Raw genomic sequence first — 14,686 nt, forward strand, 5'->3', positions numbered from 1 at the left:
TCCCTCTTTGTCTGCCTGGCAACTTCCGACTCATCCTTAAGGCCCAATTCAGTCACCCTGTGACACTTTGCAGACACCAGCCTGCCGTGAGGTAGAGCTTATCACTAACTATATCAGTGTTACCAATATCCTTTGTACATGTATCTTTGCATTTACCACTCTGCACTGTGGTGCCTTGTTTATAAGTCTGTCTTACTTGACTGCAAGCACTACTGAGGGGCTAGACCATGTAAATTCATTTTTGTATTCCCAGCATTTGGCAGAGTGCCTGATACTCAGTAAATGCATGCTGGATTACAAATAAATAAGACTAATAAGCAATTACAACTGTAGAACACTTTACAATTCACACATCACATATTTATTTCTTGATTGGCACAATATGATATGATAGACAAAGAATATATTATTGGGTTTTAGGGAGGTCTTGCCAAGATCACAAATTACAACTTAACCACCTCCCTTTAGCACTGAGCACAGGCTGAGGCCCACAGAAATATCTACTAGAAATTTGATGGACTTTGTTACTGACTCTATGCTCCAATAGTGAAGGACTGCCTATTTTTCTTGACCTTGTGATTTTCCTCTGAATTTGCCTAGACACACTCTGGGCAAGGGGCTTACACCTCTTGTTCTACTCTACCCTCCTCCACATTCCCATAAGTCAGGTAACTGCCTGTGAAAAGGTCAGTCTCATTGGAAGAAAAGAGAACAACAGGATTCTTTGGTTTCCATCTACTTCATCAAAGAGAATGAACAAAAGCTGGGTTCAGTGCTTGCATACAGTAGGCAACCAATAAATATTGGTTAAATGGATGAAAAAAATGAAATATCTATAAATGGAAAAAGGAGAGGGAAATATGGCTAAGAAGGAACTAAAGGCCCTGAGATGATTCGAAAGGACTATCACTCCATAGAGTCCATAAATTTGGATAGCAGAATATATCCAAACTGACATGCCAGGGAAAATCAGATGAGCTGCCAGAAAACTGGTAGGCAAGGGTAGTCTGGAATTTTTTAAAAAAGTGCACAAAGGGGTCAATCTTGTAAGCTACAGAACAATGAGTTATCAATGATTCCTGACAAAATTTCTAGAGTGTTTTTTTTTAAAGCAGCTCTTAAACACTTAAGCACCGGTATGGGTTCCCTAAGGAGGTGATCAGACATTGCCAAAATTACTTAAAATCCTCCTGAGAAAGGGTTCCTGGGCAAGAAATACAACAACTGCTAAACATATTTATACTTTAGCGAGAAATCTGAGAAAATCTCTTTAAAATTTTGTGGACATGATAGAGAAATGAGGCTAGAAAAGAATAAAGTTTGGAAGATTTATAGTTGTGAATATCAAAAGATGCTTCAAATTTGTCCTGACCAAGTGCTCTAGGGCTCTATACTTGAATATAGTCTTTATAAACATTTTAATCAAAGACTAGCATGTAAAATACCTGATGGCAGGGAACTTGACTAAATCAAGTGTCTAAAACAATGACTGCTAGGTAGACATGTAATCAATAAAAAATTTTCGTCGATTGAGTGTCATCCCATACACCACGGGGTCACTAGTTCATTCCCAATCAGGGCAAATGCATGGAATGTGAGCTCGATCCCTGGTGGGGAGTGTGCAGGAGACAGCTGATTGATGTTTATCTCTCTCCCTCTTCCTCTCTCTAAAACCAATAAAAACATATTTTTTTTAAAATTAAACTATTTTTGAATGAACAAATAAGTTCATAGAAAGCCTTTTCACTAGGCCCTGGCCAGTGGCTCAGTTGATTGGAACATCATCCCATATACCAAAAACATTGTGGATTTGATTCCCGGTCAGGGCACATACCTAAAGTGTGGGTTTAATCCCCAGTCAGTACACGTATTGTCAGGGAATGTACAGGAGGCAACCAACCAATGTGTGTGTCTCTCTCCCTCTCTCAATGAAATAAATAAAAACATATAGGTGAGGATTAAAAAAATGCTTTTAAAAGCAAACCTATTCACTAATTTTGTAGGTCATACAAAATAAGCCAAGATATTTATTTATTTAAAAATATATTTTATTGATTTTTTTACAGAGAGGCAGAGAGAGGGATAGAGAGTTAGAAACATTGATGAGAGAGCAACATTGATCAACTGCCTCTTGCACACCCCCCACAGGGGATGTGCCCGCAACCAAAGTACATGCCCTTGACCAGAATCAAACCTGGGACCTTTCAGTCTGCAGGCCGACGCTCTATCCACTGAGCCAAAGATATGTTCCAAGTTTTATTGGAATATACCTATGCATATTCAATTATGCATTGTCTATGGCTGCTTCTGCACCACAATGAAGAGCTCACAAAGCTTAAAATGTTTACTATCTGGCTTTTTCCAAAAAAAGTTTGCTGACCACTGATCTATCCTGTTTCCCCGAAAATAAGACAGAGTCTTATATTAATTTTTTTCTCCCAAAGTTGCGCTAGGTCTTATTTTCAGGGGATGTCTTATCTTTCCATGCGCTAAGTCGTATTTTCGGAGGATGTCTTATTTTCGGGGAAACACGGTAGAATATTGAATGTAGTACCAACCAGGACAGAACTATCAAAGCACAAAAGTACAAAACGAAGACAGAGGGTAGAAATCATGCAACAGCAGAGATTGGACTAGATGGCTTCACAGCTCTGATATCTATGAAATAAAAAATGTTTACTGAGCTCTGTTGGGATCCTGAGAACATGTGAGAAGGCACTCAAACAATCCCTTCCCTTCTTCATGGCCCTCCCTCTCAGCAAATGCTCCTCCTTGTTTTTTGGTAAGAGCATCTGAACAGAAGACAGAGCTAAAGCAGGCAGCAAAGCTGTGTCTGAGTGAGAAGACAGCCCATAAGTAGAGTTCCCTCATATCAAACTGCAACTGTAGGGCAAGTTTGGCACTCATGAAATTCTCCTCTGCATGAAACATAAAGTGAGCATAATTCCTCCAATTCAGCCAGGATTCCAAGGAGGCATAGGTCATAGCCTACACATGGAACTGTCAGCTAAGGAGGGAAAAAAAGACATGGGCAGATGAGAGTTCAAAAACCATACAAAAGGCAAGATTTAAAGAATATTCAAGAGTAGCTGAGAGCAGGTTGCAATTATTGCCAAGGATAGGAAAGGCTCTGTGGAGGAACTAGCTGCAGAATGGAGGAGTCTGACAGAAGAAGTGGCATTAGAGAGGTGAAGAGGCGGGGAAGGGCAACTTCACACTTCATCTGGGCAGCAATGCTCTGATGCTCTTGACATTCCCCTTATGCTGCCAATTTGAGAAATCTTGCTGGGGCAGCATGACACCTCCGTTTTCTGGACCACACCCACATCAGCTCTGACATCTCTTGCTCCCCTTGGCTGAACCTCCCTCCAGGTCAATGTTCTGATCTTTAGGCAGTCAGCATGGATATCTGTCCCCCTGCCATCACTACCAACCCTAAAGCAGCCACTTGCTCAGCTGCCCTGTTGTTAGAAACAGAGTGACCTCAGCCTCTGAGAGTGGTCCAGGGTAATGGCCAGGTAGAGGGCCCAGTTTAGACAAGCAAAAACTCAAATGTAAAATATTCATTTCTGACTGCAGCCAAAGCAACCTGCCATTTTCTTGATCTCACTTTGGAAGAGCTACTTACCAGAGACAACACAGACTTGCCCAGGCACCCTCCAATAGACACGTGACCAAGCTCTGGTACAGATGCACACTGTTGCTTTCTTTTGAAGAAGTCTAAACAACCACCTCTACAACACCCCAGGCAGACCCTGATGACTATCCCATTCTATAAGCATAGGCATCAAGGCACAGAGAAGATCCACTATTTTCCTGGGTTATACAGTAGATTGAGGGGCCATTCCACTCTGGGGGAATTGTATTTTATATTCGGGAGGAGGAAAAAAGCAGTATTCAGAGTAGTATTGGAGGATTTCTGAGGTTGAGGAAACCAGTAAGGCTGCTTTCTAGTTCTGGGAGAGGGAAAGTCTACAGGAAATAGAGGAAGAACAAATCCACATTCCATGTAGTTGCCTTAATTATTTTATGGAAAACTGCTCCACTATCCTCTCATCTGAGGTCCCACAGGCTGAGGTGCTTTTGGGAAAACACCAGTGGAAGGCTCCCCACTCCCCATTCCATTCATGAAATCAGGCCTCTAATTTATTCCCCAAGACTTCTGAAGTGACATAAATAATAGAGCCCAAAAGGGCTGTGATAACCATCTGTTCCAAGATTTTTGGGTTCTCCATGAGTTTCCAGAGGATAAGGGACTTGCAGGCCCTCACTCTGAGCTGCTGGTAGAGCTGGCACAGAGCAAGACTGCTTGGAAGCCACAGGGAGGACAATGCTCAGAACAGCAGAGTAGCTCGCCCTTACCTTCCAAAGAATGGATTCCCTGCTCCTTGGCAGTCTTGTAAACACTGCTGAAATTGTCTCCAAGGTTTGGGTCAGCACCAGCAGCAAGCAGGACCTGCACCACACTGGGAAAAATCAGAAAGACAGTGTCAAAAGCAGGAAAGACCCAGGAATTATGATTCTGAAGCATGGCTGAGGGTTAGATTTGCCTCTACTCATGAATGACACAGTGTAAAGAACATTAACTCTGCAAGTATCAAAGGCAGAAGGAGAAAAGTTGGCCCTGAAACCTACTGGCTGAGAGACTTTGGACAAGTTATTTAACATCTCTCTAAGGCTCATTTTCCACAACTATAAAAGGCAAAGTGTTTATTCAACAATTACTTATCCAATGCTATGTTCTAGTCACTGTTACAGGTGCTAGGCTAATGCTGGCTCACTTATTTGCTGAATGGATGAATGAATTTCAGTAATTCAAACACACACAGCCCTCGGAAGTAAAAGAACCAGAATCCATCTCCCTAGTAGCTGAGGTTCTTTCACATCTGATCTAACATGGTCAGGTGAGTCTCCTATGTCTACTTACCATACCTAAAAGGATCTCCTGGTGGACGACTGTCACAGGTAAATTATTCAGGATATGGATTAAGATCCCAAAGAGAAATGAAAAGGGTCTTTAAGCAACTAAAATCCATGTCTAAAACTCATATATTTAATTCATAGCAGAATTTGCCAGGTTCTCACATGCAGACTGTTTACTCCTAGTTTACACACAATTTGGATAGGATTGGCAGTAGTCTTCCTGTTTCCTACATCAAAAGCCAAGAGGGCACAAAAGGGTTGTTATAGATAGGCAAACTAACTGAAGGCATTGAGAAGTAATATCTGATAAAGAGGTAGTGTGGTACAGAGTTTAAGAACATAGGCTTTAAAATATGGGACAATCTAAGCAACAACATGAATAATGACAGCAATGGATTACAACCCACTGAGTAAAATAAGATTCCAGGAGTCCATATTGAAAATAATAAGTCAAAGGGGGGGAAGGAAAAACTCTTCCTTACTGTAGAAAGTAATAAATGTAGAAGGAAGGAGGAAATCAGAAAATCATCATTTTGCAATGTTATAATTATCCAGGATAACAAGAGTATCTAGTTCACCTGGCTGTATTAAAGTACATAAAGTGCTTAGAATAGTTACTGACATATAGTAAGTGATCAACAAATGTTATTTATTACTTCTATGTGCCTGACCCTGTGGTTAGGCTGTGGGGAAATCAAGAGAAGTATGAACTAAGACACTTAAATTGGAAAGACAATATGCCATTTCATAATAAGCATAGAGAGACTTGGGTACAAATCAAAGCTCTATCATTTACTGACTATGGTTTTGGACAACTTAGTACACCTCTGAAGACCCCATTTCCTTACCAGAATAATAGAGATAATGATGCCTCCCTTGTAGGTTGAGATAAGAACGTAAAACTCCATTGTGCCTAGCACATAGAAGGAGTTGCACAAATATGAGCTCTCATCCCTTTGTTCATGTAATCCTAGTGATAATATCATGAGTCTGGGCCAAAGTACACACCAGATTGTACTTGACCAGCCCCAGGATTCATGCTGATATAGCCCCATATTAAGAAGGCAACTCTTCTATATTCTGTACAAGTCAGCTTGCTTTAAAGTCTAAGACAGAAAGGTTTGTCGATCTAAACTCAAAGGGACATAATTTGGTTAATCCTCAGCTGTTGTATCCAATCACTGTTCAATCACACCCCCTTCCATGGCAGGCTGTCCCTCCAGGCAGCTAGTGTCACTAACTGTGCTACCTGGGCCTCTTCAGGTTCATGAGTATTGATTCTATCTGTCCAATTTGCAGGCTGCAAGACGTGTCCAAGCAACCAAGTATGCTGTCCTTGGCCCTGGAGGGCAGACAGTGGTCTGGCAGGATGGGGAGAGGAGAGTGACTAGACTCAGCCTTGGGGCTGCTAACACAATCAAAAGGAATGGGCAATTCACTTCACAAACTTGAAGGGCAAATAGGGTTAGCATTCTAGGCTAGTAACTCATTCTGCAACCTCAGAGAAGATCCCCTTCACTTTTAATAAAATTCAAAAGACAGCAGACCCACTGTGGGATATAGCTAAGACTAATGGAACCGTGGCTGCTCAGTGGCCTAGAGTGACACCAAACACCTTGCCAGATGGCTGGTAGTTAGCAGCCATCACGTACATCCAACCCAGAGTTCCACAGGGATCAGGCCATTCTTGGAGAAGCCAGACCAGATCAGGCTGGAGGGCTACATGACTATAAGGATTTCTGGTGACCAAAAGAACTTCATGGACCTGTGGGCTGCACCAAGCAGAAACAGAGTAGGAAACTAGCCAGGTGAAAGCTAAGGCAAGGCTGCGAGTGCCAAGAATTTCAGTCAAAATAGAACCAAGGGGACAGAGACCAGGCAGCAGAGATGTGATTCAGAGAGTCAGAAGCCAAGTCAGATGGCAAGGACTGGAGACTGAGGCAAAAATAGTAAACCACAAACAAAGTAAGGAACCAGAAACCAAGGAATACACTGGTACCACAGGGCAAGGCAAACAAAGCAGTAGCCTGGAGCAGTAGTGAAGAGACTGGAAATGAAGTGATTTCCGCCTCTTTGACATTTTTTGCTGAAGTAGAAACAAATCCCCAAATTTAGAATTGCTTTTGGGAGAAGGTGAATTCCATGGGGAGAGGATGAGCTGGCCCACCTGGATGAGAAGAGGAGTACAGGGTCAGGCATAAAATTAGAATCTGATGGCACAGAGGGAGCAGGCACTGCTATTCAAGGTGATTCACCAGAAGACAACTGCAGCCTCCCCTCTGTTCTGGTGCTGGCATACTGGCTGACATTTTGAGGTTTAGGCATTATGCCTTAAATTGAAGTAGCTGGTACCATGCTCTGGTGTTCGGTACCTACCAATTAGATGCCTACCAATGCCAATATCAACCTCAAAGGCTAGAGATAATATCCAGATGCACTAATATTTCCTTTACTAACTGGAGAGAAAAATGTTTAGAGTAGCCCAAGAGAATGGGGGTTTGTCCGTTAGTGATTTGGCTCTAGCACCAATGCTTGCCTTCGTGTGGCCGTGTGGCCATCAGAATCTGTTCTGTTCTTATCTCCCCATGAGTGAGTGACACACCAAAAGGACTGAGCCTTGCAAACAACACTGAAGGTGAAGTTTGCGAAGGATAGATAGCACCAAGCTGAGAGGCTCACAGAGGAGCAGCAACAGGACAAAGCTAGCTGTGCTGGAGCTGGAAACAGGCAGGCAGGAGAATGCAGGTCCAGAGAGCCCAAGACCTCAGTAAGTTACACATGTGAGTAGGATTGATAAGCTTTGATTCTAGGCCGAGAGCTATTTTCTCTCTGCCTTATTCCTTACTGCCTGCTGATACAAGTATATATTTTCTCAAGGGTATAGTGTATGGCTAAGTAAGAGGAAGACAGTAGTCTAATAATGAAAGCTGACATTTGTATATACTTCTTATATGCCAATGGTATTTAAACACTATATTTTAACACATTTAATCTTCACAACAACCCCATGAGGTAGGTTACACATAAGAAAAGTGAAGCACTGAGAAGTTAAGTAACTTGTCAGAAGTCATTCAGCTGTAAGAGATGGAGGTGGGATCAATCGTGGCAGCCTTTCCACAAAGTCCATGTTCTTATCATCTGCTTTATTGCCCCTCACTTTCCTATATTGACTCCCAGGTAGCTGTCTGTAGAAGCACTCAACTCCGGTTTTAGCAACCCAAGAGAAAAATTAGGCAAACTTAATGGTCAGTTTCCAGAGAATAAAACAAACAAAAAGTATATTAACAAATAGCCTCAAGCTCATTTGTTATTAGAGAAATGCAAATTAGAATGAGATATCACTTCAAATTCAACATAGTAACTAAAGTTAGAAAGCTGAAAAATGCCAAGGGTTGGTGAGGACATAGGGTTCTGAGACTCTTCATGCACTGTTAGGGGAGAGACTAGTGCAGCGTTTTTCAATGGCTGTTCCGTGGCACACTAATGTTGCCTGGTGTGCCGTAGGTGCAGACAAGACAAGAATTTTATAATTTTTCACTATTTTGTTTGCTTAATATTTCATAATAAAGTAATTATAAAATACTTTCTTTGTGTTTATTTGATTCCTATTCAAGAGAATTACTTTATATATAGTCAATATAGGCACAGAGTTAAATTTTTTAACATTTTCTAATGGTGGTGTGCCTCGTGACTTTTTTTCATGAAACAAGTGTGCCTTTGCCCAAAAAAGGTTGAAAAACACTGCACTAGACTATTAGGCAAGGGCCATGTCTCCACCTCCTTTCCCAGCTCCTTGATCAGGGCCTAGATCACCGTAAGTGGTCAACAGATGTTTTCTGGACGAGTGCATGAATAAACGAAGGAGGAATAAATAAAATCATTAATTTATTTGGTGGGAAATGGAAAAGAAAAGTGGAAAACAACTGTCTCAGCCCTACCCAGCCCTCTCCCACCAAATGAGGCCACAGGAAGTTTAACTGGAAAATCCCCATCTTCCTCTCCTGAGCACCAGCCCCTTCCTGGGCTACAGGCAATTTCCAGACAAAGCTGAGGAAATGAACAGGACAGTGGCCCCTGCATGGCAGTTCCTGGGACTCCTGGAACTCCCTCTGAAGCCACAGCTCCCATGAGGCTCATTTTAATATGCTGATCAGGCTGTAATGAGATTAGAGGTGGGAGCACATGTAGGAAGGTTGGCCCACACTGGCCTTAATGAGCTCCCGCTTTTAGGGCAGTTGGGATGTCACAATGCATGGGAGGACAGCTACATTGATCGATGTTAAGGCTTTCTGCTCTCAGTGGCCGGAGGGGCTTAGAGTCATCACATTGTTTAGGAAAGAGCGAGGAAACCTGTGGTGTGAGCTGAGGCCTATGCCGGGTCAGGCGCGTGTCAAAGATGGCTAGCGAGCAGCTGGAGTTGGTGAAGCAAGAAGGGCAGTGATCCCAGCTCCAGGTCATCCCTACACAATGCTGAGCTTCAGGAGAAGCACCGCCAACTCCTCCTTCCTCTACCCCCCACATCCAAAGCAGGGTCACTGTGATGAGTGTCATGGTCCCAAGGAGAAGACAAAGAGTTGACCTATTCTCAGCCCAATGCACACTTCGATGAGGGGAGGAAGCAAAGAGGTCACAGCTCAGGAGGTTTGCTGGAAAGTCAAATGAACTGTGTCTCATTTGGCCTACTGGTTGGTCAGGAAGGCAGGGTGGCCAGACCAAAGACAAATGGCATGTCTTACAAGTGGCAGGGAGCATGAGCTGGGGGGTGAAGCAGTTTTCTTTTTAAAGCCAGCTTCCTTAGGCAACTAACTAAAGATTAGGGGGAAAACAAGGTACCTGTGTAGAAAATGTGCCCCAATTTCCTTAAATTGAGGAAAATAATCTTTTGTTTACTTCCCTCAAAAGGTAAAGATCCATAATCAAAGATCTTTACTCAAAAGGTAAAGATCCGTAATCATAAAGTAACCACAGTGTATTAAGCACTTTACATTCACTATTTCAGATTTATATAACCACTTGCAATGAAGTACTAGTCTTATTTTATAAATGAATAAACTAAGGCTCAGCAAGACAATATGAGATACCCATCCATACACATTAAATAAGCACATGGCCTGGCCAGTGTGGCTCAGTGGTTGAGTGTCAACCTATGAACCAGGAGGTCATGGATTCGATTCATGGTCAGGGCACATGCCCAGGCTCGATCCCCAAGAGGGAGGGTGCAGGAGGCAGCTGATCAATGATTCTCTCATCATTGATGTTTCTAGCTCTCCTTCTCCATTCCTCTCTGAAATAAATAAACATATATTTAAATAAGCATATGAACCAAGATTCAAATTCAGGTCTGTCTGGGGCCAAACCTGGTGTATATTCCCCTAAACCACACTGGTTTTCATCCATTCAATCATCCATTAGTCTGTCGTGTTATTCCATAGTTACTGAGTCCCTACTATGTGCCAGGGACAGGGATGTTTTCAGATAGTAGTTAAAGTAAAACAGAGCATAGCAGCTAGCTATGAAAGGAAATCCAATTCAGAGAAGGATCAAAATCAATGGTGGACTCAGATAAGATGAGATAATTTGGGGTAAGGCTCAAGAAAGGCATGGCACATTAAGCAGAGGGCCACGGAATCAAGATCAACCATCACAGTATTTCTAGGACAACCCCAGTTTCATGTCCTCAGCCTACTTCTAAATGCCCTTTCAATCTGTAGTTAAAAAAAGCTTCCATGTCTTCCAACTGATGGACCAATATGGTTAAGCTCTGGTTGTTAGGTATTCTTACTATGGTATGGGCCCAGACTGGGTTCTCTTTAGGGCAGTGGTTCTCAACCTTTCTAATGCCACGACCCTTTAATACAGTGTTTCCCAACCTTCTCTCATGATGAGAATCACCTGGTGGAGTTGTTAAAACACAGATTCCTGAATCCCAACTAAGAAGTGCTAAACTAGAATTTTTGGGAACATATAGGTAAAATTGTATACTTAACTAGTGCTCTAAGACAGATTCTATATACAGAGCACTAAGTTAGGTATGCAATTTTACCTATATGTTCCCAAAAATTCTAGTTTAGCACTTCTTAGTTGGGATTCAGGAATCTGTGTTTTAACAACTCCACCAGGTGATTCTCATCATGAGAGAAGGTTGGGAAACACTGCTTTAATACATTTCCTCATGCTGTGGTAACCCCCAACCATAAAATTATTTTCGTTGCTACTTCATAACTGTAATTTTGCTACTGTTAATGAATCATAATGTAAATATCTGTGTTTTCCGGTGGTCTTAGGCTCTAAAGCAGCGGTCGCCTAAGACCATCGGAAAACATAGATATTTATATTACAATTCATAACAGTAGCAAAATTACAGCAACGAAAATTATTTTATGGTTGGAGGTCACCACAACATGAGGAACTGTATTAAAGGGTCACGGCATTAGAAAGGTTGAGAACCACTGCTCTAGGCAAATGACCCATGAGTATAACGGAACTGGTTTATCTCTTATTCATTGGACAAAAACAACAAGAAAACCAAAAATATTAATAACAGCAGCAGATACCTACTATATGTACTATATGCTAGGTACTGCACTAAGCTGTTTTATGTGTATTTTAATCTTTGCTGAGGTAAGTGCTATTGTTATTCCCATTTTGCAAACAAGGAAACAAGACTAATATGAGGTAAAGTTAGATTTTAAACTCAGGAGTCTCCTTCCAGAGCCCTTGTTACTTACGTGTCACACATAACTGGATGATGTGCTACCCAAAGCAGGGACTAGGCCTGACCATCCATTTCCTTGCACACAAGGCCTAGTACATATATATGTTGAATCAATTCACTTCTGGGCCTTAACACTCACTGTTGATGCACACGTTGAGTTTTCAGTGAGTTTCTGGTTTTACATGCTAGTATTGTTAAGTTGTGTCTCTCTCAATCTGAATTTTACAGTTGGTTTTTGGTTTTAATTGTAGACTAAAACATCTCTGTTCATTTTTATCAGCATAGATTTAACCACTGCTCTAGCCTACTGACTTCTTCTTTTTTCATGTCCCCAATTCTTTCATCCAACATTAATTGCTACCTCTTTAAGCTTCATTTAATCTGTCAATTTGATAGGTATTTATCCATGGTCTCGATGGACTCAGGGATATAACTACTAAATAGGACAAAGCCCTGTGGCTCTGATGTCTCTAAAGAAAAGTGCAGGAGTGGATCACATCATAGTCCCTAGAAATGCAACATCTTTCCCCAAGCAGTTGAACTGGGTGACCACTGGGTGCTCTCCTGATACTCTGGATTCCAACTGATACTCTCCATGGAGAGAGCGGAGAACAAAGAACCCCAGGCCAAGATACAGCATTGGAGAAGTGGGGGAGGGGGAGAGCACACCCTGAAACTGTCATGTTAGGCAAATGAGCTGGCATTGCTTTCTAGGGAGCAATGTCTTGGGTTGCCTGAGGTCAAGGCATGTGCCTGCCAAACTAGAATCGGGTGCATGTTGGAATTGGAATATCATTACTACAAAACAGGATTATCTTGAGCAACGATTCCAAATGGGATTAGAAACGACTCTTTGTTACTCAGAGATAATCAGCCACAGCAGCAGCAGTGGGTGGGAGAAATGTCAAGCTTGGCACACTTTTCTGGGGGGCATGGTGCTGGCATTCCAGGCTCCTGGCCAGCACCCTCACCCACTCTCCCTTGCTGGGAAATACTGGGCACTATCCTGCATTGGGCAGGTAGCCACCTGGGACAAGAGCCAGCACCCATCAAAAAGCCCTACTCTGGGGTCCCATGTTCTACTCTGAGTTTCTCAGATAAAGAGACAGGAAAAAGAATCTCCAAAGCCCTCCAGCAGTAGGCTCTGGGCTTACTAATAATAATAAAAGGCAAACCACTACTACTATACTACTACTAACTAAAGTAGCAAACCATTATCAAATGATTCCAATACGACAGGCATTATTTTAAACACTTTACATATATTTAAAAATTTATACCTCAAAATAAGCCCACAGAGGTAGATCTGCTTATTATTTCCATTTTATGGCTGAGTAAACAATCACAGATAAGTAAAAGAATTTGCCAAGGTACTTAACTAGTAAGAGGAAGAGCTTGGATTTGAACCCAAGTAATCTGGCTCTAGAGCTCAGAGCTGTACCATGTGCTAGACCACATGTGTCAAACACAAGGCCCGCGGGCCAAATCCGTCCCGCCAGGCCTTGCAATGTGGCCCGCACCGCGCTGTCATCACTGCACTCCGCTGCGTTTCCATCACAATGACAGTTTATGACTGTTCAGTAAACCATTCGGCCCGCGATTTAGGCTGGATTTTAGATTTTGGCCCCTTCTCTGATTGAGTTCGACACCCCTATGCTAGACTGTCACAGACTGAGAAACACGGTCAGTGATGGACAAGGCCTTTCCTTCATATTCTCTGGTCTCCAGACCTTGTCAGTTCTCCTACTAGCTCTGGTACACTCCTACTTTCTCACCTTTGTGAACCTATGCTCACAATGGCCCAACTTCCAGAAATGCTGTCCTTACCCTCCACCTTTAACAATCAAAATCATGTTCATCTTTCAAGATCCACCTCTTGTGAAAGGGCCTTCTTTCATGTGACTTTCTCTGGGGCACTGACCACATTCTGCCTCATTTCAAGTGAGATTTGTTTTATCCCTTTTCTGTCAGTTTTTTGAGACAAGGAGAGTGGTTTGTCTATTTTTAAATTTCTCATAATCATCCAACACATACATATCATTGAGAAACTCTGAGATTGACTCCTGGTCCCAGCAACCGTTAACCCATCCCATGGTCTTGCTGCCTGCCCCTTCCCTCCATAGGCAGTCCAGTCAAGTGGAAAGAATAAGAATTTGGGGTTCAGAGACCTGGATTCAAATCCTGCTCACTCTTCCACTTACTAGACAACCATGAGCATCTCTGAACTTCATTTTCCCTATCTGTAAAATAGGGATAATAATCCCTTCCTTTTAGGATTGCAGTGAGAATTATAGACTACAAGGGAAGTGCTTAACATGGGCCTGGCACACAGAAGGCACTCAATCAACCACAGCCATTATCATTACTACCACCAGGTGATCAGACAGCCCAAGGCCCAGCCACCTCAGGCTGAAGGGAGCATCACTCCGTAGCAAGCAGCCAGGTCAAAAATGTATAAGAGGCCAGAAGAAGTTGTAGGCCTCTAAAGCAGGAAAGACCTCTATGAGATTAGGCCCCCTAAGAACTTGTACTGGAAGACAGGTGTAGGAGTGTTCTACCTCCTCTGTCTCTGGCCACCAGCGAGCCTTCCAGGGAGACTGCCCCTAGTCTAGCTTGCAAGACCACAATTGGCTCTTTGCTCTAAGAACACCTGGGGAATTGGTCCTGCAAAGGCCTGCAAAACCTCTCCTGAAGGACAGCAATCTGGCTTGGGCTGCTGGGTTCTTAAAGATAGGGTTTAACGCCCTCCTCCTCTTAGTAAGGTGGAGGGAAAATAAGCAAATGCTAAAAATAAATGACTGCTGTGCGAGGGAATTAAATGGTCTTTAGCCAAGGATGGCAGCATTTTAAAATTAACAAAGCCCAGGTACCACATCCAGGAAGGCCTTGGCAAATGCGTGTTATCCACTCATTAGCTCAGCTCCTCAGGGACCTTGGCCAAGCAGGGAAGGCAGTGCCGGGAAGCAGTCCTTCCGATGCTGATGAAATGCACTTCGGGAGAAAAGGCAGAAGGAGGGAGGGAGGCTCATGCGGGGAATTTCAAACAGC

The 14,686-nt window shown here is 42.7% G+C and overlaps 1 protein-coding gene across 3 annotated transcripts in view; it reads right to left on the reverse strand.

Moving 5' to 3' along the window:
• Nucleotides 1-14,686, reverse strand: part of CLPB (caseinolytic mitochondrial matrix peptidase chaperone subunit B) — a 129,748-nt gene that overhangs the window by 81,985 nt on the left and 33,077 nt on the right. For all 3 annotated transcript variants that reach the window (XM_036426695.2, XM_036426694.2, XM_036426696.2), the window contains exon 4: nt 4,363-4,466. In XM_036426695.2, the coding sequence (XP_036282588.1) occupies nt 4,363-4,466 (104 nt within the window). The remainder of the gene's footprint in view (nt 1-4,362; nt 4,467-14,686) is intronic.

The sequence above is a fragment of the Pipistrellus kuhlii genome, unplaced genomic scaffold (genome assembly GCF_014108245.1).
Source record: "Pipistrellus kuhlii isolate mPipKuh1 unplaced genomic scaffold, mPipKuh1.p scaffold_m20_p_9, whole genome shotgun sequence".
NCBI lineage: Eukaryota > Metazoa > Chordata > Mammalia > Chiroptera > Vespertilionidae > Pipistrellus > Pipistrellus kuhlii.